The following is a 25,092-nucleotide window of genomic DNA, read 5'->3' as shown; positions in this document are numbered from 1 at the left end:
GAGTGGAGGGCGGGATGGTGAGGAGCCGCTCTGAGGCTGCTTTACAGGAACCGCAGCTACCTGCGCGGAGCGCCACGGAGGGTGTCGGTTGTACACGAACAATGATCCAGCGTCGCTCTCCCCAGGGCGTGCGGCGGGGAAAGGGAAGGCGCAGTGGCCGTGGAACTGGAGACTGGGAATATACTTAGTGAGGGGGTGCGGCGCACAGCTAGAGCTTCTTTTGCTGTTCCGGCCGCCCCCCTGGTTGGATCTTAATGCGTGCTTTAGGATCGCTCTGTGTCGGGCTGCTGCCTCTGCGTAGTCATGAGGTACCTCCAATGCCAAACAGCTTCGAAAGTGCCCCAGTTTCCCGAATCCAGAATGACTGATCGCTCGATGTCAATAACCAGGAACCCGGGGCTGTGAGCTGCCAAAGGGATAACCCACAGGCGTCCGCAGATCCCGGAGAGCGGTGGCATCCCGCGCGTTGTCGGCCGCGGCCGACAGGCGGCGCCCTTTCCCTTGGACTCCAACTCCCATCAGCCCCCGCGGATGGAACCCGTACGGGACCGATCTGGTCGCGCCGCGGAGCACGCCGGGAGGTGTAGTTTCGAGCGGGAGGCGCGCGGAGCGTTCTCGGCGTTGTAGGCGGGCGGGACTCGCTTTCCCGGGGCGCCTCGCGGCGGTCGGTGACGCCGGGGCCGGGGCCGGAGCCGGGCCGGCGGGGCCGGGCGGGGAGCGGAGCGGGCGCTGCAGGGGGCGGTGGGGCCGCGGTGTCCGCCATGGACTCGCGGGTGTCAGAGCTGTTCGGGGGCTGCTGTCGGCCGACGGGCGGCGGGGCAAGCGCAGCGCTGCGCGGGCGCGGGGGGGCCGCGCCTGGCGGCGGCGGCTCGAAGACGAAGAAGAAGAACGGGCGGAGCCGCGGAGCGAAGGCCAACAACCCCCCGTACCTGCCGCCCGAGGTGAGCTCCGGTGGCCGCCGCGTCCCGTCAGCCGCGGAGGGAGGGAGACCAGGCCCGGGGCCGGGGGGCGCTGCCGCTGAGGGCCGGGAGGGGCAGGAGGTCGGTGCCCCCCCGCAGCGGGTCAGTGCCACGGGCCGGACCCGCAGGTTGGTGGCGGGTCTGGCTGGAGGTGCCGGCGGTGCTGGTGCGGGGCCGTGCCGGGGTCAGTCGGGCTGACAGCAGCCCTAGGAGCTGTCCTGCAGCCCCGGTGCGCCCGCCTGCCCCGGGCTCTGCTCCGGGCCGTGCTCGCGCCCCTGGTGCCAGCGAGTTCTTGCGGGCTCCACCGGAGCCTGTCCGTGAGTCGTATCGCACTGCCTGGCGTCTGTCTGTGGGCGCTTTGCCGCCTGCCATCGAAATAGCTTCGAAAATAAAGCTTTACTCGCCTCGTAGTTCCAAACATCCCGTTTGCATCTCTCCTTCCCCGAGAGACCATCTGGTGGGTCTGAGCCCCTTTCCAGCTGCCAGACAGGTTCTGGTGACTCCCTTCCCGGCTAATTGGACAGCTGGTTCCTTCCATAGGGCTGCAGGTGCCATGGACAGAGGGTGAGGCACTTGTCTCTTGCAGCAGGAAGAAGTGGCATCGGTAGTACCGCGGATGTGTGCTCAGCTGGGGCAGTTGTCACCGCTCTCGTAGAACTGTCACTGTGGGCAGAATGGCATTGGCTCAGATCAATTGCTTGGCCCCCGTCAGTGAAGTTTCTGTAAAATATATAATAGCCTGTGCTGGGAGGGAGCAATTCCTCCACAAGGCAGGCCTGGGACTTTTGGGAAGATGTGAAAACAGCGCTTTGCTACTGTTAGATCTTCTCCATGGGCAGGACTGTGCCCTGCAGCTGCAGTTTAGATCTTGTTCCTTTCAGCTGGAGGCTGGAGAGTCCCCTGTGGTTTCAGCTCAGCTTCCTGTTTCTGGCTACCCTGTGCAGTGTGTGCCCCAGCAAGTCTAGGCTTGTTGCTTTTCTAGTCTCAAGTGCCTTGGAGAAGACCCACTCCCTTATTTAGATGACAGTGCAGTAGGTGAATGGTTTTTGCTTAGAACTGGAAAGCTGGTAGATGGCAAGAGAGGAAAACCTGCTACAAGTACCTTTTTCTCACAGCACAGCTCTGCTGCCAGAGAACTGAGCTGACAGCTGAGAACTTCTGTTGGCCTTTTGCCACTGTAAGCACCGCTGTGGTTAAGAGCTGAGCTGGAAGGCAAGGAGAGGGCTGTTGCCTCTCCTGACATGCAAATAGGTGTCCAGAGGAAAAGGAAGTGCTTACTGTTGCCAGCCCCATTTAGTCTGACAGAGTATGTGGCTGCCTGCAGGCTCCAGCCCTTTCTTAGTGGTCCTTATACTGAATCGCTGGGGAAAATTACTTAAGTATTGTATATCTAATTGTAAAATCAGATATTCTCTTTGATAAGCTGGAGCCTGTTTTGGTTGAATTGAGCTTGATGAGTACCCAGACCTTTCTGTTACAACCCCATCTGGCCTTCCCTGAGAAAGTGCTTCTGAGGATATTGTGTACAGACAGTCCCAATCAGGTCTGGTTCTCCAGAACTCTGGCCAGTGACTAGCTGGCAGATGAGTCATTACCTTGCTTCTTTATGTCTGTAGTCCTTCCTTGTAGAGAGAAGATACATAAGGATGTAGAAGGAAGTTATTGAAAAACTGATTGAGTGAGGGAGAGTATCATTGAGCAGGAGAGAAAGCAGAAGGTTTTGTTCTCAGGCCCCTGTTTCTGTGCACATTGGATGGATGGAAGCTGCTGGATAGGGTGGGAGTGGGATGCTGTGGGTAGCATTTTGTGGGTCATGGATGGGTGAGGGGGGAGACTTTAAATCCTATGCTGGCCTGTACCTTTTTGAAACTGGAACTCTCTCTCTGTGACTGTTAGGCTGGCCCTATTCTTTACTGTCCAGAAAATAATTCCCCCCTGGATAGTATTACCCTTGTGCCCCACTCTAGTTTTGTCCTTTGGTGTTCACGATGTGGGATACAAACAGCACAAACAAACCATAAGGAAACTTCTAGTTGAGTGTAGGAAAGAATGGCAGAAGGCTGGGACCTAACACAGTCTCCTTCTGCCACTTTCCCTGTCTTTGAAATCTTTAGCACCAGCTTCAGAATATATGGGCAGCTGGTGCCTGTAGAAGTCCCTGTGGGCACAGCATCTAACTCTTCTGTCTTGTTTCATTCTCTGACCAGGCAGAAGATGGAAACATCGAGTACAAGGTGAGTCTTTTGAGGTTGCAGACAGAGATCTTCCTCCCAGAGGGTTATTTTGCAGTGAGTAACTTCACCAAAGACAGCCTATGGGTAACATGGCCAAGGAAAGGACAGAAGAGTGGACACTGCAGTAAGGAACTACCATTCATCTTCTGTGTCTCTGTGCCAAGCATTACCCAGTCTGCTGAGCTGGAAAAGCTTGATCTCAGTACTGATTTTTAGGAATCTCTTCTAGTATGTGATGCTTATTGTATTGTTCTTGAGAGAGAGATGCAGATATCCCTGAAAATGATTTGCCACTTTCTTGTGGCTCTCTGCCATTTGCACTTATTGGTTCCTGGATCACAGATTGGTCCCAGAGGGCTGTCTTTAACCCTGCAGCAGGCAGGGTACAGATCCCTTTGTCAGGATGAGGGAAAGTTTTTCTACCATATATTTGTACCTTTGTGAAACCCCTTTTCACCTGTCCCATGGCTTCTGTTCAGACACTGATACAGGCTGTGCTTTCTAGGGGTGGGTCAGAGTTGGGAACATTGCTTGGGAATTGGGCAATGGGATTGCCTCTGCATCCAGGCTGTGACTAGAACTGCCCCTCTGTTAAACAGCTGAAGCTGGTGAACCCCTCGCAGTACCGCTTTGAGCACCTGGTGACCCAGATGAAGTGGCGGCTGCAGGAGGGCCGAGGGGAGGCCGTCTATCAGATCGGCGTGGAGGACAACGGGCTGCTGGTGGGCCTCTCGGAGGAGGAGATGCGAGCCTCACTCAAGACGCTGCGCCGCATGGCAGAGAAGTACGTGCTCCTTTTGTCTGTAGGGCCACCAGTGTGACTCCCTGCAGTCCCCTCAGCAGCTGGCAGCTCCATCCTACAAAGCCCTGTATGACTGACGTTCCTTCAGTCCTGAGGCTCTGGAAGCATGAGGAAAGTTATAGGGCTTTTGTCTGGAAGCTTGAGGCTCCTTCCCTGCTATCCCCAGCCTTCATCCCATGCGCTTTGTCAGCTGTTATCGTAGAGGTGCAAGAGCTGTCAAGTACAAATGTGTCTCACTCCTTCCTTTTGTCTTTGTGGCAGGGTTGGGGCTGACATTACAGTGCTGCGGGAGAGGGAGGTCGATTACGACAGCGATGTTCCAAGGAAGATAACAGAGGTGCTTGTCCGAAAGGTGCCTGACAACCAGCAGGTAGGGACCTGTGGTTTTTTCTCCTCTTGGAGACCTAGAGGCTTTGTACAAGTAGCTTCCTTTTGGGATGGGAGCCCAAACCCTAGAGGCACTTTGTCATAGGTTGGCCCATAGCAGATGCTTTAAAGGGCTGCCAGAGGGAGGCTTGATGATAATGCTTCTTATCTCCAAGACTGTGATTGAGGCAGATGTCAGTGCAGGAGATTGCCTGGATCAGAAATGAAAAATTATTTTGCTTCTATAGCAGTGGTTCTGATGCAGACCTGTGTGCAAACAAGGAAAGATTTGGAACTCTGCTGCAACAAATAGTCTTTTTTGTGATATCAAAGCCTGATATGTCACATCTCAACTCTAGAGAGTGTATCACGACTGCTGGCAGTGGTTTGCTTGGAGCAGGAGTGGAATCTGAGCAAGATTAAACTGCATATTGTCCCTGATGTAGGGAAGCTCTCTGAGCTGCATCTCCACTGCCCAGTAGTGCTTGTGCACTCAGCACAACAGTGGTTAAGTGTAATGATTTCTTTGTCCTTTTTCCTGTAGTTCCTAGACCTTCGAGTAGCTGTCCTAGGGAATGTGGACTCAGGGAAGTCAACACTGTTGGGAGTCCTAACGCAAGGAGAGCTGGACAATGGGCGGGGCAGAGCACGCCTCAACCTCTTCCGGCATCTCCATGAAATCCAGTCAGGAAGAACATCAAGCATCAGCTTTGAGATCCTTGGCTTCAACAGCAAAGGAGAGGTAAGAGAGAGCAGGTTGCTGAACTCAGAAAGCTGGAGGAGAGTAGGATTACCCTCCTGTTAGAACTGTGAGTGGGACAGGAGGGAAGAGAGGTGGCACAGTTCTCTGTGCCTCAAGCTGAATCTGAGTGTTTGCTGTACGTTTGCAGCAGACACTGTTTCTTGCACCCATGGTGGATGATCTCTACTTAGTAATTCTGACATCAAAGTGGATAGATAAGGGTTTTCTTTACGTGCCTGCTGGGGCTGCCTCTCTCACAAGCTCCTTATCCCTTAGGTGGTAAATTACAGCGACTCCCGGACAGCAGAAGAGATCTGTGAGAGTTCTTCCAAGATGATCACTTTCATTGACCTGGCTGGTCACCACAAGTATCTGAAAACAACCATCTTTGGCCTCACCAGCTATTGCCCAGACTTTGCCATGCTGGTGGTTAGTGCCAACACTGGCATTGGTGAGTGTCACCCTGCCTGCATGGATTGAGTGCAACATGTGAAGAGGAATGGAGAATGGGGGGAATGGGTCCTTGTCAGCTGTGAATGGCTTTCAGAAAAGTTTATTCATTTGTAAGCTTCTACTGATACCTTGTAAGCCAGTGTCTATGAGTGCCTGAGAGGGGAGTAGATCTGGGATCCTCTTACTGGCTGTAGACAACATTAAACTGTACCCTGGACTGAGAGGATTTGTTCAGGATTTGGGGCAGTGTTTCTCAGAAAAGAAAACAACTTTGAAATATTCTTAGGGGTGCTGGATCCCAAAGTCTTGTAAAAAGGCATCTGGAGTTCTCCCACATCTATCTCTGACATTTTTGTAACTATTGTCTGACAAACTTTGGTCAAAGAATGAAAACTACTGCATCTTTCTGAAGCGGACAGATCAGTCACAAAATTTCTTGGTAGTTTTTATTTTTCTGGACTGATGTTTAGTTTTGTTTAGAAGAATAACTGTGCTTTTTCAATGTATGATGAACTAAGCAGTTACAGTGAAATCTCTAGAGTGGGCCCGTGGGATAGCAATGAGCCACAGCTATCAGCATAAACCAGCTACAGTGGTGACTGCTGCTGCACCTACACTCTCACTTGTCTCCTGCAGCGGGCACAACTCGAGAGCACTTGGGCTTGGCCATGGCCCTCAAGGTCCCCTTCTTCATTGTCATCAGCAAAGTCGACTTGTGTTCAAAAGCCACCGTGGAACGGACAGTGAAGCAGCTGGAACGAATCCTGAAGCAGCCAGGCTGTAACAAGCTCCCCCTGCTTGTGAATTCAGACGACGATGCAGTTACAGCAGCACAACAGTTTGCACAATCTCCCAAGTAAGGGACCATTCCTTTCTTCTGTTGGGAGCAGGCAATTCAGACTGGGCTGCCAGGCAGAGTTGGGGAAGGGTGAACACAGGGGAGGTGACTACATCTTGAACATCTCTGCTCCTTGTCAGGTTTCCTACCTTTGCATTCTCCAAGAAGGCATTTTCCCCTCCCAGACTTTATTCTGGGCTCTGGGAGCAAAGGCTGCATTAGAGTTACTTCTTAATGAGAAAAGTGTATGTTGACAAGGGATTGGTGCCTCAACCAAACATTGAGGCAGGGGTTACTGTGGAGTTGTATCTGGCCTTCCTGCTTTAGCCACTTACTGGTACAGTATCCATCTTCCTGTGGGTCTCAGTAGATTCAGAATCCCAGAAACCTTCTGGAACTGTGCTGTGGCCTTCTGCTTATTTCTGTCTACTTGTTTCTGACAGCATCACCCCAATCTTCACACTGTCCAGTGTTTCTGGGGAGAACCTGGATCTCTTGAAAGTCTTCCTCAACATCCTCCCTCCACTGACCAACAGTAAAGAGCAGGAAGAATTAATGCAGCAACATACAGAATTTCAGGTGGGTAAGGGTCATTTGTTTCTAGCTCTGATACTGGACTCATTGGTGTGCCATGGGAGAGATGTTTGGGGAATTTGGACACCACGGGTAGAGATGTGGTAAACTCCTGGGCTATTGAGAGACATTAAAAAAAGACTTGGTCCTTGATAAAAGCCTGATAGGCTGAATCAGTTGTAACCATGAGATGTCTGTCTAAGGATACAATCATTTCTCTGGTTGCTATTTAAAAGGAAGAGCTTTGCTCCTCTAATGGGGAGGGTAAGTGGGAGCTGGTGAAGCTCTGAGATGGTGTCTGATGACCAGCAGAGAGATCACCTCCTTCCACCCAAGGGGCAGGCTCTTTGTCCTCATTCTGGAGTGCTGTTTCATAGCTGTCTGTCTGAGCAGCTTATTCTTGTTGCCTTGCCGCAGGTTGATGAAATTTATACAGTGCCAGAGGTGGGGACTGTTGTGGGAGGAACTCTGTCAAGGTAAGTGCCTAGGCAGATACGTGTGGATGTGAATGGTTGCTGGAGTTCCCACAGAGTCACCTGCTGCAGAAGTGGAAGCTGAGTGAGGCTCAGTCCTGACTGCTGCCAGATGACTGACCCAAGTGAGAGTAGAGCCCTACAGGGTGTTGGGAAGTCACGTGAGCAGACCATTGGTCATGTGGTGGCAAGCAGTCTGCTCTAAAGTTGCTGGATTAGGAATGTGTCCTGAAGTATGCTGAAAGAAGGCATGCTGGAATCTAGGGTTGGCAGAGGTTAGGCATGATCCCAAGGAGTTGCTTTCTTCCTTCCTCAGGTAGGGGGAGGAAATGTAAAAGGTAGATCCTCTGATTCCAGCAGGGGTTAACTGCACACTACCTCATGAAAAGGCAGCTGTCCCTCCGTGTTTGGGATCGATCAGAGCAGTCTGGCCATCAGCACACCCACACTGAAAGAGTGTCATCTGAGGTCTCTCCACAGAAACAAAGCTGTGGCAGAGCACTGGGAGTGCAATGGTCCCTGTCTGTACCTGGGATTCCTAAGAGTGCTAGTGTGACTTTTACTCCTGCTGTAAGAAATCCTGATTCCCAGCAGCTTTGTCTCCTGTTAGTTGGTCCAGGGTAAGAGTCCAAAGACCTGGCCCTGGGGAATTTGTTCAGGTTGATCTTGGAGGGTGAAATGTCTTTGTCTCCTGATTAACTGTGTCTTGCTCTTCTACCCTGGGCAGTGGGATCTGCCGAGAAGGGGAGAACTTGGTGGTTGGTCCCACTGACGACGGGAAGTTCCTTCGGCTGAAGGTGTGCAGCATCCAGCGGAACCGCTCTGCCTGCCGCGTGCTGCGGGCCGGGCAGGCAGCCACTCTGGCCCTCGGACCCTTCGACCGCTCCCTGCTGCGCAAGGTTAGTCCTGCTCCTGCAAGTCCTTCACTGCTCCAGTGAGCAGGGCTGGAGGCTTCCCTGGGCACCCCCCAGTGGTAGGGTGGGAATGAAGTACAAATGTTTGCAGGAAACTTGCTGGAAGGGGAGGAAATGGCCAGGTTACAAATTACAGTGAGTACAAGGCTGAGAATGGGATGTAAGCCTAAGTCACAAAGTGGAGGTGAATTTGTGGTTTTGGGGGCTATTCAGAAGCAAGGGGACTGGCCCTGACTGGTCTGAGCCTTGGGTTTTTCTGCAGGGCATGGTGATGGTGAGCCCAGAAATGAACCCCACCATCTGCTCAGTGTTTGAAGCCGAGATCGTTCTGTTATTCCATGCCACAACTTTCCGGAAGGGGTTTCAGGTGACGGTGCACGTGGGGAATGTGCGACAGACAGCTATTGTAGAGAAGATCCATGGAAAGGTAGGCCATGGGAAGAAAGGGGAGGAAGATGGACCTCCCTGTGGGGTTTGTTTGGTTTGTTAAGATTCCACTACACCCTCTAGTAAAGCTGCGGTCTGCTGGTATTTTGAGTAGCTGTGTCGCTTCCTAGAGCAGACTCTATCCCTTTATCCTGCCCATTTGGTTGCTTTTCCTCCAAACACGTTTAAGAAGAGAGGTGAACTCTATTCGTCAGGGCTTGTGTCTTCCTGTCTCTTCTTATGTATACAGTAATGGGAAGGGCTCAAGCCTTGCAGTCTGAAGAAGGCTGCTCATTTGTCTCATCTTCTTGCCATCCACACATACCTCTGCCTGCATGCATCAGCTTGGGAGATGTGTCTAAGCTCTCCCATTTTTCTTTTCAGGACAAGCTGCGGACAGGAGAGAAGGCAGTTGTCTGTTTCAGGTTCATCAAGCATCCTGAATACTTGAAGATTGGAGCCAAACTACTTTTCCGTGAAGGAGTCACCAAAGGCATTGGGCATGTCACTAACCTCCAAGCCATCACCACTAAAGAAAACGGCCTGGAGGAGTCCCTGGGGCCTGGACAGCTGAGCTTCTGACTACCAGTAGGTCAGAGAAATCTCCACTCACCAGCACCTGGGGAGAAGGCTGGAAGCTCCTGTGGCTTTCTGAGCAATGCCTGGAGCTGCTGCTGTCCTGTTCTAGTGTGGATGTCCCTCCTCTGCACTGTGAGATGGAGCATGAGAGAATTTCTTCCATTCAGTGCCGTACGTGGGACAAGTTAAGCATGTTCTCCACATCGCCTGCAGCTTTCATTTGGAATAGACTCCTTCAGAATAGATCAGAGGTACCTGCAGACCTGGGCAAGCAAGTATTGGCTTTGTTTACTGTTTGAAAATTGCTGGTTGGGAGGCGCAGCGACCTTGAAGACAAGCAGTGAAGGGATGTTTTTCCATCTCTGACACAAGGTCTGGTCCCATTTTTGCTGTCTGAGGACTGAGTTGATAACAGCGTTCTCTCAAATCATCCTTCAGTAAATCCTTCTGGGCAGGGGATGGAACAGACCATGCTACCCACATCAGGGGCTTGGCTGAACCGCTCAGAATGTGTTCAGGACACTTTTTAACCGTTTGAATCTTGGTTGGCTTTAATCTGCTGTGTGTCCATTTGTGCACTGGTTTTGCGTTACTCCAATCTGAGTGTTGGACAGATGTCCTGTTCCCCACTCACATGTACACATTTCTTCAGCATCCCTCTTTATGGCTTCCAGGAAGCTGTGGCTGCTCTGAGTGGCACAGCCTCCTGACATAACATCATGAAGACAGAGTTTGTACTTGGATCTGTTCCTTGCAGCAGCTGGACAGGAGGCCATTCTGTGGAGCAGAGCAGGGCCCAGGCCTGTGCTGGGATGAGGAGGTTGTTTCCATGGATGCTCACCTGAAGGTGCCGTCTGCACATGGGTAGCAGTGGTTTGCAGTGGGCTGCCTGGTGTGGCTGTTCCCAGCCCACCTTGTTCCTCACACGCTTGCCTTAATGTGTGAGGAGGACAGGCTGCATTACCTACACAAAACCAGGTAACTTCTGTTTTGACAGTGGCATGGTTTTTATTTCTCTTGGAGCAAGAATTCCTTTCTTTCCATTGCCACCAGTGTTTGTTGTCAGAGGGAAGCTGATGTTGCCAGCAAGGACTCTATGTAGAGTGGAGCACAGGTCTCCCACTCTGTCTTGCAGCTCTGCTGTGCAGCCTGGAGGGTGCAGCAGGGTCTGTAAAGCTGTACATAGGCTTTTGGTTTTATTGTTGACTGTTAGACCAAATGTGTCTGCTGTGAGCAAAAGGCCTTCAGCAAGTCCTGCTGGTTGGTGTGGTGGCCTGCTAGCCCTGACTGAAGAGAAGGCTAAGGTCCTATGACAGGACTTGGACACACAAGTGGCCCTTGTGCCATGCTGAGAGCAGTTCTGCTGCTGGGCCGCTGGCACAGGCGCTGCTGTGCAGGGCCCTGGGTCTCTGTGCTGGGTGAGGCCATCGTGGGGCAGGAAGGTGGGGGCTGCACCCTGCCAGGAGCATGCTGAGGTGGGGGGAAGCCCGGCAAGTGGTGGCATAAATGAAGGAAAGGCAGCTTAATAGTTGCAGGAGTGACCTGTCCCTTGGAGGGAGCACAATCCAGCTGAAAACTGCTGCATCCCCAGCAGAGAGAAAGGAGATGCTGGCTCAGGGTCACTGCTCAAGCAAGATCCCTTTTATTCCCCATTCTGGCAGTGGGCTGGGTATTCCAATGACAGTCTTTTCACCAATGCCTGCAAGAAGGACAGGTCCCAGCTGCCAGCAGGCTCTTCCCTTTGGTGCTAGTGTCACAAAGAGTTGGCTGGGGGTGGGGGACTCCAGCTCTTTGTACTCTTCTGCACTGGTGTTTTCTGCCCCAAAGGGGGGTGCTGTGACCTTTTCTGAAACAGCTGATGGCTGGTCTCACCTCATCCCTGCCATCTGTGGCATGACTGTTCTTGGTGCCATGCTCTTCATAATTGCTGTTTTGTTGTCTTGAATTTTTCTAATGCTGGGGATTGTTCCTGTTCTCCAAGCATCTATATAAATGTACAGAATAAAGATGTTTTATTGAGCTTGCTGGCTGAGTTGTACAGTGAGTGAGGGTGGAGCTGGGCTCTTACTCTGCTGCCCTTGGAGCTGGGTCACAGTTGGAGCTGGCTACCCTTCACCCATTCCTAAGCTTCCTGCATTCAGCCCTATAAATACCGCCGTGGTGTGGAAAGAATGCACGCGCTGCTGTTTACAACCCTGCGCTCCCGGCTTATCTGAGCAAGCCTGGGTGTGCAGCCCGAGGTGACAGCAGCCACGTCACCCTGAGCACAGCACTTTGGGCTGCTGTGGGCGGGACTCTGGGCTGTGGCAAGAGCCTCCTCACAGTCACAAATTCCCCCAGAGCCTAATTAAAGAGATGCTTTCTAGGGCACACATCTAACCGGTGATTTGTTTCTAAAATAGCTTCGACCTTATCAAGAGGTTCGTGACTGCCTTGTCTTCATGAGAACAGATTGTTCCCTTGGGACAAGTACAGGCAGAAAGGTTTCCCTGTAGAGATGACTTGTGACCAAAAGGATCTGCCTTTTCTAGACTTGTTTTTGTGTCAGATAGTGGCATCTGCAGGGTCCAGTCCTGCCAGACACTTAGGAAATGAGATGTGCCACTGTCACAGGAGATGGACAATCCTGCCAGACTGGTTCTCTTCACGTGAGGACTTTGAGAAATTTGTCACTTCGCAATGTTAGGACTGTCATTAGTGGGAGTGACTTCATTCCTTCCTCTACTTATTACCAGAGCTGCACACACCAGAATGAGTTTCTTGTTGTTCTTGAAATTTCATGACTGTGATGTCAAGTATTAGACTCCACTGACAGTAATGTAGCAGCATCCCAGCACAGGCTGTCTGCTGGAAGGAGAGAGCAGCTCAACAGCTGCATTTAGGATGATGATACACAGCTGCAGTTTGCATCATTATCTGCTGCCTGAAAGGCTCTCTCCCCCCCTGCCCGAGGAAGGGAAGACCGCAGCTGATGAAACTCCCTGAAATTCGATTCCTAACCCCACCCAGAGCTGCCTTGACGTGGCACATTCTTCCCACCGCCCAAAGAGCCACGCTCAAATTATTGGCAGCAGAGCTTCTGGCGGGCTCCAGGCAGCAGACAGTGTAGCAGAGCTGAATCCTGCCAGGCAGCTGAGAGCACTTCTCTTGCCCTGGAGCCAGTCTCACCCTCTCCCAATGCCTGCTTGTCCCCTCCATGATACTCTGCTTTGTTGGCTGTTGTAATCTGTGGAGCTCTGGAGCGGCCACTGTACTGTGGCCTATGGCTCAAAGAGCTGAAAAGTCATTTGGCAGAGCCCAGTCAGAACAGGTACCTGTCAGTAAGTTGTATCTAGTATCACTCAGAGCCTGGGAAGGAGGAAAAATGTGCTTATGCACTCTACAAAACAAAAGCTTTCACAGTGCTCTTTGTGACTTTTGGCATGTTTTCTCTCTCTTCTAGTGAGGGCTCTAACAGTAGACTGCTTATGTGTCAATACCAATTAGTATGAATTAGTGCAGAGTTCTCGAAGAGGCCACCAGAAAGTGTGCCTCTGCAGCTACTGCTTCCTTAAATCTTTTATGACGGGAGTAGTCTTCCTTGTGTACTCCTGAGCTGCTGATAAGCATAATGCAATGGACTGCTACACAGAGGGAGTTATTAAACCATCTCTAACATAAATCCTGGGGTGTGGGAAGGAGGGAATAAAAATCACTGTCTTCCAGGTGGAGGGGAGAAGGAATAACTGGGCTAAGCTACCACATATAAATTACACAGTAAGGACAAGGCCTGCAACTGCAGCCAGAGTAGAACCATGAGTTGAAGGTTTTATACAGTGATTAGACAGGGGTTCAAGCCAAGGCTTAGCCGGAGATTCCCTGGGATAAGCTGCTGCACTTACAGTAGCTGCTTTTATAGGAGGAACAGAATTACTGTGCAGTGATGGCATGCAAATACCTATGGTAAGAGGTGTAGGTGACAGTACTATGCAGCTTCTAGTAGCACCAGGCAGGCAGAGGCAGGCTTAGCTGCCACCAGCCAAACAGGCTACATCTACACAATTCGTGACTTCCAGTTCCTCTTAGACTTGGGGTGAAGATAATTTACTAGACTTTTTGGCATTAAAACCTGACAGGCATATAAAAACTTTTAACTGTATTTAAAAGCACCAATTCTTTAAAAACACTGATTATTTAAAAATACTGATTATTTAAAAATACCGATTCTTTAAAAACACCCAGTGTGGCTGAGAGTTAAGGAGGTAAGGGCTTAAAGAAAAAATCTAAAGTTCTTGTCACACCTTCCTTGGGTCGTTTTGTACTAGATCCTGCTGAAGTCTTGGGCTTGTTCTTAGCCTTGGCAGGAGACCTGGAAGCCACAGCCTTTGCATTGGGAGCTGCGTCTGGAGCCATGGGAGGGCTGGGCTCCAGGAAAGAGCTTTGCAGCTCCAGAGCAAAGTGGTAGTCCATGTGCTCTGGGAACTCCCACACCAGCACGAGCTGGCCACACTTCTCACAGCGCTGCTGGTCCCCTGGAGAGGCAGGAGGCAGCAGGGCGAGCTCAGGAGAGGGTGGCAAATTCTGCTCATTTCCCTCCACAGCTGGCTGGAATTTCAGAAGGGTCCTGGAGCTGGGTGGAGTTGAGGGTGTTTGTGTGGCATCTGATGGCAACTTCTCCCGGCAAAGCCTCTTGTACAGAGAAGTAGGGCTGGCATCGCTGGGATCCTGCTTCACAGGGGACTCCAGGTCACACTGTACAGAGGCAAGTCCAACAGGCAAGCCAACAGCAGCTCTCTCCTGGTGCTCTGGGGAGCTGGGCACAGCTGGCTCTGCAGTGGCAGCAGTGGGCAGGCTGGTTGCTGTCACTGCCTGTGACAGCTGCCGCTCTGCTGCCTTTTGGAAGAACGACTCGATAGCACTAGCTGGCTTCTGCCGAAGCTCTTTGCTCGGGCTCCTAAAGAACTTGACCCCGGCCCTCCCACAAGATGTGGAGTTTTGGCTGGTGGTGGCAGTGCCATCAGGCTGGGCATCACCCGTCAGGAAGGTGGCAATGCCTGTAGAGAGGGTGACAGGCTCCGAGAACTTGCTTGCTGAGAGTTGCACTGAAATCAGAGGTGGAGACCTGCAAAGGACAGAGTGACATCAGCTCAGACAACAGCCTGGAAAGCAAGAAATCTTTTGAGGTAAGACTTTAAACAACACAAAACATTCACAGACAGGGGAACTGTAGTATCTGGGAAGGGTTGGGAGAGATGTTTGCTCTGACAAAGTAGTATTGCTACCTCCAGAACAGACATAGCAGGCTGTGCTGGGCAAAGCAGAACCCCTCTTTCCAAAGCAGCAATTCCCAAAGGAAGGGCACTGGAGCAGGAGCAGCCAACTGCCAGCCTGGACTTTCAGTCACTACAGGCTGAAGCTGCTGTGAGATGAGAACACACTAAAGGAGCAGCAGCCTTGTCAGAGTTTAACAGACAGGACCTTCTTGCCTTCTCTGCAGGGCAGAAGGAAGGAAGAAAATGCTGAAGGAGTTGTGCATTTTCATTTTTCTTCCTGCCCCAATGGCTTCCTCACAAAAACCTTTGTCCTTAGGGTAGGACAACCAGGCTTAGCTAATTTCTTCAGCCCAGCAGGGTCAGGACAGCCTCACTTCAGCTGGATAAACCCCAGCCAGTGGCAATCCTAACTCCCAGTACAGAAGTGTCTCACCAGATGCGGGGCTCAGAAGAGGCCAGGCTGTCCTACTGCTAAAAGGTCTCTGCACTCTACTGTGAGGGTGCTGGAAATCACTTTTCCTGCCACTCAAATTAACTTCAGTTCCTTCCCAATGGGTCTCTGGCTCATCCAATACCTCCCACATCAGAACCAGTCCTGACACAGGTGACCCACTTTGTCCCACACTCACCATGCAGCCTGGTGAGCCCCAGCCACGTTGCAGGTTTGGATGAGGGTGAAGGCGTCGTTGCACATTTTCTGTGCGTCATAGCGGGACAGGGCACACAGACGTGACACGCGGGTGTCCCCTTGCTGGCGGATCACCACCATCAGCTGCCGGGCCACGCGGTGGTTCTGCCGGGAGAGCAGAGCTGTGCTTCCAGCGACTCCTGCAGGAAAGCTCAGGAACAGCCATGGGGACTGTTCCCCGCCTGGAGCCCTGCCCAGCCCTCCACCCCCCTGCCAGCTCCTGACGGTGGGGTGGGACATGTCCTGCCCGGCCTGATTGCCAAGGGATGGGATACACAACAACAAGTGCTTGCACAGCTGTGCCACACAGGATGGGAAGCAGCTAGTCCTTGCTTTCCCTCAAAGGCAGCTCCACAGTTTTTTTGGCCCTGCTGCAGTGCCAAAGCTGGTGGATTACTCCCACCCTGGCCTGCAGCCTACCATCCAGATGGGAGCACAGCACTCCCTCTCACAGCCCAAGGGCACACCTGGGTCAGCAAAGGGCTTGCAAGGGACCAGCAGTGCAGCAGAAGGAAGGTGCAGTGGCTTTCAGATCCCTGCATCTGAAAGCCACTGCACATAAAGCATGGGACAAGGACTGTTCTTAACCCTGCAGTGTTCTGGGGCAAAACCATCCTCCCGGGCCATGCTCCTGCACACCTCTCTTCTTGGGACACCTCAGCACACAGGCACACATCTGTGGGTGAGCAGATTTCCTCCCCTCCCACATACCACCCTCAGCGTCCTGCAAACCACTTATGGTGCAAATGTGCCTCCTTGTTTCCCTGTGCCTCCCCTCCTTACCTGGCTCCTGTCCTTGTTCAGTCTGGACTCCAGCTCCAAGGCCAGCTGCAGGAGCCAGTGCTGCACCTGGACAAAGCAGGGGTAACAAACAGGTTGGGCCTCTGCTCACAGCAGTACCACAGTACAAGGGGAATGCTGGGGGGGATCAGACTGGAATGGACAGACTATTGTAAGGCCCCATATGTGTAGTAGACCTTGAGAAATCAGTCCAGCTGAGATTCAACAATGCAGGGAAGGACATTTTAGATACCATACAAGCCCTGCATTACTACTAGACTTTGCCAAATAACCTACATTCCCTGTCCTGGATTTCTCTTTCCATCTTCCTACAGCTCAGTGGGAACTGCCCCCCACCTATTTGCTAAAGTGCATCCTGCCTTTTTCTTTGGGCTAGCAACCATGGTCTTGAAGCTTGGCACTGTGAATAACTTTTCAACAGCACAGGCCCAGTTTTGCTCATGGAAGTTACAACCAGGATGGACCTCTTTGTGCAGGAGTTTGTCAATGCATTTCTGTCAACAGGGACTTCCAGAGCTCAAACCACCTTCTCACACTGAGCCTCTAGGCTGAGTTTCAGGGCATAAATGTGCAGAAAAGCAGCAGTTTTACAAGCTAGTCTGTTTTTAGTATTCTTATCTTCTCCAGTGTGAAAACCAAGCCTTATGCTAGATATAGGCTTCTCCTACCGCCTTCTGTGTGGCCAGGGCTGACTTCCCAGGGAAATTCTTGCTGCAGCCAATAGACTGGGGCAGGTACCGGTTTTTGACAGGTTCCTCTTCAATTCCTCTGCACAAGTCATAGAGCCAAGATCTGAAAGCCACAGGGAAGGCATGAGGTTAAGGCAGCTACAGACAGGCAGGCATCACTGGGCAGCACGTCAGTCTCCTGCTGAGCCCTGCTTTCAACTCGTGCAAGCTGTGACTATCTCTCATCCTCCACTCTACAGTCACAGCCACAGCTGAACAGGCAGGAGTCTTTCAGGCCACAACTGCCTGTCAGCACAACTCCTCCACCTCTTCTCCTGAAGTGGCAACAGTTCACCAGTCTGCAGGGGTGTCCAACCACTGTTCTGGGCCCAGAGCTGTGTTTCTGGCTCCAGCCTAGCCTTGCAATTTCGTCTATGATGCAACTGTCAAGACTGCCCTCTGTCTAGCCTGCAGAGAACCAGCCCTTTGACCCCATCCTTGGATCCTGTAGAGGAAGGCTGAGGCACTGGCTGACAAGCAAAATATTATCCTGGGGAGGGTGCCTGGGAGCAGGCAAGACTGGAAACCTGCTGTGGGCCCAACAGATCAATGCTTCCCAAAGATGTCACTGAAGTTTTACCTTCCAGCCTTCCTAATCACAGCAGAACAAGGTTCTGTGACTGAAAGGAAGTCTCAATCCCTGCCAAGAGCCAAGTTGTGGTGAGTGGTTCATCATTACCCGGTTTTTTCTCCAAAATGTGTCTGGAGCTCAGTCTCACTGAACTGTGTCAGCTCCCCGATGTACTCCACTCCCAGGATGTCTGTGATAGCAGTGCCAAGCTTGCCTCCCAGGTTACGGCTACGGCAGAGAAACAAAGGAAAAAACACAAATGAAGCATCATGTGGACACTGTGACAAGTCTCATTGCAGCAGCTGTTCCTAGATAAGGACAACTAGAAGCTGCTAGGAACTAGCAGGACAAAAGGAACACCTGGCACGTGGCTCTTCTGCTCATAGTAAAAGGACGCATAGGAGTTGATGTAGGAACTGCTCCTTAGGTTCCCCAATTTTAGTGCTTCTCCCTCAGCTCCATCTGACCCCAAACCATGCTCTGAAGAATGCCTCACATACAGCTTCCTTCTTCCTACATAGAAAGGACCCTTTCCCACACACATCCCTCTCCATCCCTTGCAAGACACAGAAAGCAGAGAGCAGCAGTGCAGGTCTGGGGAGCAGGATTAGGGATCCATTCTTCTGGAGCAGCAGGGCTGGTAACACTTCCCTACACCAGGAAAAGTACTTGTGCACAGTGTGGATGCTCAAAAGCAAACCACATCTGCTCTCTGTGAGGACAGCTGTCAGTCACACTGGGGAACAGCTATGGCCTCCTTGCTCACAGTTGCTTCTGGCTTACACCTATACACCCCAGCAGACATCCTGAGCACAGCCTTACCCTGGGAAAGGATGCCCACAGGCTTTTGGACTGTGGTCCATTCACCAGCCGGGCTGTACTTCCCAAGCACACACCCTGAACTGTCACTCACAGCCACAAGAGATCACAGGCAGGGTTCCCTCTGTTTGTTGGGAGCACTGACAAGCAGTTAGTGTGGAGCTGAGAGCCTCTGCTGGCTGCTGTCAGTGAGCTCACACTGCTGTGCTGAGGAGGCCAGGAGCAGCAGCAGCAGCTCCCTGGTACTCACATGCTGCTGACGGGCAGTTGGCTGAAGAGCTGTGGCACAAACCGTGCAGACACAAGCGTCTGTCGGTTGGGCTTGTTCAACCCACAGGCCAGCTTTGCCAGTGTCTGTAACACAGAAGAAGGTGGAAACTCTGTTATTATACACCGTGCACTAATGTGACTCCACCTAACAGCTTGTGCTGCATCACCTCTAAGAGCTGCCTTTGGAATGGCTGCTAGAAATATGTGCAGGGTATACCACTGCTTGCTCTTAGGCAGTATCCACCTCAGGATTTGACATGCATTAGCTGCTTCCAGGCTTTAGTTCTGTGAATTGCTGGACTCCTGCTCCAAGCAGATAAACATCTTTCATCTGTTGTGGTTGCTATAGTTTTCCATCAGGCAAGCATGCCAGAACTTCCACACCATGCCCATAGTCCTCCCCCAGGCTATGTCTCTCACTATTCCTTTTTCCTTCATTTCCTCTCATTTCCTTTTTCCTTCTGTGTTTGTCTTGCTTTTTCTCAATGTCACTATTTTAATCTTCTCTCTGTGAGGTGTGCAACAGCATAGTGCTTTAAAAGGAAACCTTTGAAATGCAGCTCTCCTATACAGCTTCCCTTCCCACTCTAAGCTACCACAGGGTCAAAAATACACAGATCAGCTTGAAGTACATTTAGCTGGGTGTTTGAGGTTTTATTGAACAACTCTTAATAACTTTCTCTTTCAGTGCTTTGCCACACATCCTGTAACTAAGCAAAATTTCTTGCCTGCCTATTGAGCTACGACCTTTATTAATAGCCCATTTTACAGGCTTACATACATTTGAAATCATTTCTAGACAAAGTAGATCCCTTTTCAGATGTCCAATCACTGTTTTTCTTGTCTGGCTAGAGACTTCCAAGTTTACCCACCTCATAAAGTGACGTGCTGCAAGCGAAACCAATCACTGAGACTTCATGGGGAGAAATCATTTACTTTTTCTGACACCTTCTGTAAACTGCACATGCTGAAACAGGATTTGGCATTTCTACAAGAGCACTTATATTACTGACTCATCCTGCTGCTTGTCCACAACAACTCCAGGCTACTTCCTGACTTACTGTGACTCAGCCAAAATCCTGCTGGTTGCTTTTTTTCTATAAACCACAAAAACAGTCAATGAGCATAAGAGAAGCATAAGAAGTGCTGTTTGGTGATTTCACACTGACTCTAAGCTTTTTCAAGCTCAGAATATTCAACTCTAATTTCATCTCAGAACTTTCACAGCCCAGGCCCTGAGCCTCATCTGTGCAACACCTGAATTCACACAGCTGTTCCCTCTCTGTAGGCTTCAGTGAAAATGCTGGCTCTTAGCAGACCTTGGACAGATCCCCCCAGGGTCCCACTCTGAACATCCCAATTTAAAGTGCACCTCACTGAACAAAATCATTATGGGAAACAGTAATGTTCTCTTCAGCTACATGCATGCCCTTCAGACAACTTCAGCCATGTTGTCTGCTACAGTGTCATCACCAGGTTACTCAGCTCAGGGTGAGGTGTGTTAGAAACTTCAAGGTTGACACCTCACATCTGTAGTCTTTCCTCCACATTTGGTCACTTATGCTGTCAAGGAGGGCACATAAATGAATTTGTCATGAATGGTTCTTGAGAAAGCCATGCTGTTATCCTTCAGGTGCTTCCTAATTTTTTGGTCTCATTCATCATCTGGGTTCCTGGTGTACTCTAAGAAGGTACTTCATTGGGAAAACCAGTTCACCTTGAGTTTCAGGCAACAGTTGTTATAGCTTGAGAATGGTTTTTCCTGACACAAATTCCCAGCAACTCGGTGGCAGAAGACCAGATTGGGGCACCGAGGTGAGGTGGGTTGCTTTTCCTCTTTCTGGTGAGTCAGTGTTTACCCTGCTGGCCATGGGGATTTGGGTGATGCTCAGCCAGCTGCCAAGAGCAGCCACAGGAGCTCTTGGTGCATGACAGCAGCTGCAGAAACAAACAGACTTTGCTGACTTTGATGCTGTAGCTACAGAGGGCTTCCTGCTGGGTGGAAGGTGGGCTGGTTTACTGAGAGCACCTCTTTTGTTCTGCAGAAAAGGTTTGTACTCACCAAGGTGAGCTGGCTGTGGAAGCACAGCACAGTGTTCTGCACAGCCACAAGTATGCTGTGGTGATCTCTGCACTGTGCTTGCTGCTACAGATACACAGTTCTTCAGGGATAGCACAGTACATCACAATGTCCTTACTATTTCAAAAAAAAATGCTGGCGTAGAAAATGGAAGCTGGGAGAAGCTGCTAGGGATATCAGGGAAGTTCTCTGTTACTCTTGACTAAAGAAAGCAAAAAGGGAAATTGAACATAGCTTCCACTAGAAATTTCTACACCAGTGACATTCCTCAGCTAGCTCATTTCTGCCTCACAGTCTCTGCTAGTTTCAGACTAAGCCAGTGCAGAACCAGTTCCAATCCCTGTGTACAGCTGGCAGTAGTACCAGCTGTTTCTGCAGCAGTCAATGAAATATATCTTCCTTGAACTCCAAAGCATCCATTTAGTCTTCATTTTCTTTCTTTTTTTTTTAAGTCAGAGCTTGCCTTTATAAAGTTATTACTCTATAAATAAGCCCCTCTTCTGCAGAGCAAAAGGGATGTCTCAGCAAAGCAGCCTGCATTTCACCCAGCAGGAAATCCTCTGTAGCTGCAGCATCAAAGTCCATTTGTTTCTGCAGCTGCTGTCATGCACCAAGTGCTGCTGTGGCTGCTCTCGGCAGCTGGCTGAGCATCACCCAAATCCCCATGGCCAGCAGAGTAAACACTGACTCACCAGAAAGACAAAAAACAACCCACCTCACCTCAGTGCCCCAATCTGGTGTTCTTCTGCCACTGAGTATCTGGGAATTTGTGTCAGTAAAACTAGCTACAGTGACTGTTGCCTGAAACTCAAGGTGAAGATTATCTGCTTTATGCTTCTGTTTTTTCTACAGAAAACACTTCTGGAGGACTTAAACTCCTTTTGTTCCTAGTGAGCTCACTCATTAGGGTGCACCAGGAATCCAGGCAGTAAATGAGGGGATTGCTGACTGCCCAGGCCACAGCTCTGGGGAAACAACTCCTCCCATTTCCAGATGTCTTATAATTTCTCTGAAGGTGTGATCACACATGGTTGCATTCCCAATTTGGTTTGTCTTCTGTACAGGAGACTTGTAAGTATAGGAGAGCATCTACAGCATGTTCTGACTCTGCAACCCAGAAGAAATCAGGCTGATGTGTTATGCATGTACCTTGTTGTGCGAGATGCCAGCTGAACACCGGAATCCGGTAGCTTCTTCCACTGCCACCCTAATTTCTTCCACAATTACTGCGCCCATGGTCAGCTGCAGGTCAGGACAATCTGGGTTATCGAAAGACAGCGACGCCAGCCACTCGTCCAAACCACGTTGCCGCAGCTCCTCTAGAAAAGGGACACAAAAGGGATCTCAAGGGGACACGATATGGCACTTCTTGCTGAGCCCAGCAAAGAGACCCGCAGCAGCCAGTCCCAGCCACCAGCTGCAGGCTTCCGTAAGCGCATTCCAGCCACAGGGAGAAGAGGCGCTTTAAAATCCATTCACTGCGGAAAACGCAGGCCCCATTTACTACGCTCTCGATTCGGGGCAGTCAGAGCAGGCGGAGCGGGCCCTTCCCGGGGGGGGGCGGGGGTCGGTGCGTACCCTTCCCGCGGGGATCAGCTCGGTGCGCGCCCTTCCCGCCGGGCTCGGGGCCGGGCTCTGCGGGCAGTCCCTGCACGAAGGTGCTGGGCAGCAGCGCGGCCGCCAGGGGCCGCCCGCGCAGCTCGCGCAGCCGATGGCGCGCGCTGCCCGTCAGGTCCAGGTACGCCTCGTCGATGCTCGCGCGCTCGATGGCGGCGAAGCGCGACAGCACCTGCATCACCTCCGCGCTGGCCTCCCGGTACCTGCCGGGCGGCGGGCACGGGCTCAGCCGCCGCCTCGCGCCACCAGGGAGGCCCGCGCCGCCGCCACCCCCGGCCCCCGCTCTCACCGTGTGAGGTCCGCCTTGCCCCGCGCCTGCGGCACCCGGGCCAGCGCCAGCTCGGGGCACAGCGCCCGCGCCTCCGACGCCCACATACCGCGGGACACGCCGAAGGCGCGCGCCTCGTAGCTCACCGCGATGATCCTGCCAAGACACGGAGGTGAAGTGCGGGGCGGGCCCGGCCCCGCGGGGAGCGGGGTGGGACGAGGAGCCGGGGTCGCCAAGGCGGCTCGCCTACCTACCCGCCGCCCTGCCACTCGGTGTACTGCACCACGGCGCAAGGGCGGCCGCGCAGCTGCGGGTCGAGGCGCTGCTCCACCTGCATGAAGAAGCAGTCCATGTCTACCAGGGCCACCACGCGCTCCCGGCCCCGAGACATGCCGCCGCCGCCACCACCGGCTCCCGCCCGACTGAGTGAATGATTGAGTAACCGCCCGCTCTGTGGGGCGGAGAGCCCCGCCTTGGCCCGCCGCTTTGCGGCGCCCGTACTTTCCGCGTGGGGAACGCCGGGAGTCGTAGTTCTCCAGGGTGCGGTGGGGCGTGTGCGTGTCCCCGCCTCGACGGTGCGCGGCGCCCGCGTTCTCTCCGTGTCCCCGTGTCCACCAAGGCGCATGCGCGGAGCTGCGTCCCGGCCGCCCCGCTCGTCCCTCCCGTGGGTGGCCGGTGGCGCGCGCCCGCCGCCTCCGCCATGTCCGCCGAGCAGGTGAGCGGCCTCTGCGAGCAGCTGGTGAAGGCCGTGACCGTCATCATGGACCCGGCGTCCACGCAGCGGTACCGCCTGGAGGCCCTCAAGGTACGGCCCGGCCGGGGAGGGAGGGAGAGAGGGCGCCGGGCTCCGGCCACGCGGGCGCCCCGTCCGCACGGCCCGGGGCGGCCGAGAGCCTGGCGGGCCGGTCCCGGGCGTCCCGTGAAGTGCCGGGAAGCCGTCAGCAGGCGGCGGGGGTCGGGCGGCCGCGTGTGCCCGGCGTGCTCCGCCAGGGATGGGGCTGCCACCTCCTGCCCCGGTGTGTAACTGCGTGTGCGCGTCCCGGCCCTTCTCCCCTAGTTCTGCGAGGAGTTCAAGGAAAAGTGCCCCATCTGCGTGCCCTGCGGGCTGAAGCTGGCGGAGAAGACGCAGACGGCCATCGTCCGGCACTTCGGCCTGCAGATCCTGGAGCATGTGGTCAAGTAAGTCAGCTCGTCCCGTGCCTGGGAAGGGTCCCAGCCTGCCGCCACCCAGCTCTGGCGTGGGATCTGTGCTCATTCCGGCACCTCCCACCCCCGGGAGGCACTTTCAGGACGCAGGGAGTTTGTTCTGCAGCAGAGGACAGTTGCAGTCCTGCTCTGGATTTTTTTTCTTATTCTGTAAAAGAAAGAGAGACTTGCGTTCATGCAGGTTGGGAAGGTGAATTCACTGAACTGTAAGACACATTAACATCAAAAGATGAAAACAAGCGCAGTGGGTTACCAGTAGGTCTTGGCAGAGGTCTGTCATTGGCCTCCTGCTAACAAAGAGGCTTTGTATTAGTTCAGTTCCGAGATTCCTTTCTCTGCCGCCTCTACAGACCTGATGCTTTGTGCTTTTTCTGCTGCTTCTGGTGTCTGTTGACCTCGGTGGGGCATGCCCATTTGCCAGCAGCAGTTTTAACTCAGCCCTTTCATTAAGGGATTGGGTGCTGGCAGAGGCACGGAGCTGGTAATGTCTTTAGTTTAGGTAAAGCAGTTGTTCCTTGAGAATTAACTCAGAGATCCTTAGAAGTGTTTTGACTTGGTTTCTTTTTTGTTTGTTTGTTTATTTTTAACAGATACCGCTGGAACAATATGCCTCGCCTAGAAAAAGTTTACCTAAAGAACAATGTTATGGGCCTCATATCCAGCGTAAGTACCTGCTGCCCCAGGCTGTTCCGAAATGTGAGAGCAAAAGTAAAAAATACTCCAGTGAATTAGCACAGAGGATCTGAATTCAGTTTTTAATTTCATTACTTTTTCTCTTGGTGTCTCTGGTTGTTTCAGTGCTTTTCTCTGTCTTGTCAGGTGAATAGCCATGTTATCTCACATGGCAGGAAGTTGTGAGGCTTGTATAACATATGTAAGGTACTTTTTCTTTTCTTAGAAGGAAATTCAGTAGCTACAAATGTTCTTATCCTTTGCAAAAATACTAGAGCCATTATCTTAGTTGTGTTTTCGCTGTTGTTGTGATTGCTCTCATGACCAAGTGACCTTCTTTTGAGGAGAATCCGTCTGGTTCCCAGAGTTTATTAGCTATGGATGCTTGGGAGGAGTGTCATCTAAGGTAGCTGCAATGAAGAGCTGCCCAATGTTGTGTTTTGTTTTGGTTTTAGTTTCTGTGGTTTAGAATGTTTGCAAACACTGTTTCCCAGGTCAGAGTTATAAATGCCTGACGCTTGCTGTTTTGTGTAACTGTCCCCTTTCTGTCACAGGGAACTCAAAGTATCCTGGAGGAGGAAAGTCACATTAAGGATGTGCTGTCTCGCATTGTGGTGGAGATGATCAAGCGGGAATGGCCTCAGCACTGGCCTGACATGTTAAAGGAGCTGGATACCCTTTCCAAGCAAGGGGTATGAAACACAGCTGTCTGGTCTCTTTTGCTTGCTCTTAGTGTGGGGTTCAGTCTTCTATCATCCTGA

At 52.1% G+C, this 25,092-nt stretch overlaps 3 protein-coding genes across 8 annotated transcripts in view; 2 read left to right on the top strand and 1 right to left on the bottom strand.

Moving 5' to 3' along the window:
- Positions 1-712: 712 nt before the first annotated feature.
- On the top strand, positions 713-11,378 carry GTPBP2 (GTP binding protein 2). The gene is made up of 12 exons (XM_030946427.1): positions 713-941; positions 3,167-3,193; positions 3,793-3,977; positions 4,257-4,365; positions 4,906-5,103; positions 5,380-5,554; positions 6,193-6,412; positions 6,838-6,973; positions 7,385-7,443; positions 8,168-8,339; positions 8,617-8,781; positions 9,165-11,378. The coding sequence occupies exons 1-12, from the start codon at positions 762-764 to the stop codon at positions 9,360-9,362; spliced, it is 1,824 nt and encodes a 607-aa protein (XP_030802287.1). The 5' UTR covers positions 713-761; the 3' UTR covers positions 9,363-11,378.
- Positions 11,379-13,510: 2,132 nt separating this feature from the next.
- Positions 13,511-22,891, bottom strand: POLH (DNA polymerase eta). 3 transcript variants are annotated; one of them, XM_030946554.1, is made up of 10 exons: positions 22,708-22,891; positions 22,475-22,609; positions 22,147-22,388; positions 21,718-21,887; positions 18,469-18,572; positions 17,508-17,627; positions 16,769-16,892; positions 16,083-16,148; positions 15,241-15,404; positions 13,511-14,460 (listed from the first exon to the last, which is right to left on the bottom strand). In XM_030946554.1, the coding sequence occupies exons 1-10, from the start codon at positions 22,842-22,844 to the stop codon at positions 13,593-13,595; spliced, it is 2,130 nt and encodes a 709-aa protein (XP_030802414.1). In that variant the 5' UTR covers positions 22,845-22,891; the 3' UTR covers positions 13,511-13,592. The 3 variants fall into 3 exon arrangements, with proteins under 3 accessions (XP_030802414.1, XP_030802417.1, XP_030802416.1); XM_030946557.1 differs by having other exon boundaries at positions 22,704-22,802; XM_030946556.1 differs by lacking the exon at positions 22,147-22,388 and having other exon boundaries at positions 22,563-22,609.
- Positions 22,892-23,063: 172 nt separating this feature from the next.
- XPO5 (exportin 5) overlaps positions 23,064-25,092 on the top strand; it is a 29,659-nt gene continuing 27,630 nt past the window's right edge. For all 4 annotated transcript variants that reach the window (XM_030944489.1, XM_030944488.1, XM_030944487.1 and 1 more), the window contains exons 1-4: positions 23,064-23,258; positions 23,511-23,632; positions 24,250-24,322; positions 24,886-25,023. In XM_030944489.1, the coding sequence (XP_030800349.1) occupies positions 23,154-23,258; positions 23,511-23,632; positions 24,250-24,322; positions 24,886-25,023 (438 nt within the window). In that variant the 5' untranslated portion in view covers positions 23,064-23,153. The remainder of the gene's footprint in view (positions 23,259-23,510; positions 23,633-24,249; positions 24,323-24,885; positions 25,024-25,092) is intronic.

This window comes from Camarhynchus parvulus, chromosome 3, assembly GCF_901933205.1.
Source record: "Camarhynchus parvulus chromosome 3, STF_HiC, whole genome shotgun sequence".
Classification (NCBI taxonomy): Eukaryota; Metazoa; Chordata; class Aves; order Passeriformes; family Thraupidae; genus Camarhynchus; species Camarhynchus parvulus.
Note: the sequence above shows the minus strand (reverse complement) of the source record. Positions and strands in the feature narration are given on the sequence as shown.

Coding starts and splice junctions, on each gene's coding strand:
- POLH (XM_030946554.1), bottom strand. CDS start 22,844: ATGTCTCGGGGCCGGGAGCGCGTGGTGGCCCTGGTAGACATGGACTGC. Junction 21,888..22,146: donor AGCTGATCCCCGCGGGAAGG/GTACGCACCGAC, acceptor TCCCTTTTCTAG/AGGAGCTGCGGCAACGTGGT. Junction 17,628..18,468: donor CAACTGCCCGTCAGCAGCAT/GTGAGTACCAGG, acceptor TCTCTGCCGTAG/CCGTAACCTGGGAGGCAAGC.
- GTPBP2 (XM_030946427.1), top strand. CDS start 762: ATGGACTCGCGGGTGTCAGAGCTGTTCGGGGGCTGCTGTCGGCCGACG. Junction 6,413..6,837: donor CAGTTTGCACAATCTCCCAA/GTAAGGGACCAT, acceptor TGTTTCTGACAG/CATCACCCCAATCTTCACAC. Junction 8,340..8,616: donor ACCGCTCCCTGCTGCGCAAG/GTTAGTCCTGCT, acceptor GTTTTTCTGCAG/GGCATGGTGATGGTGAGCCC.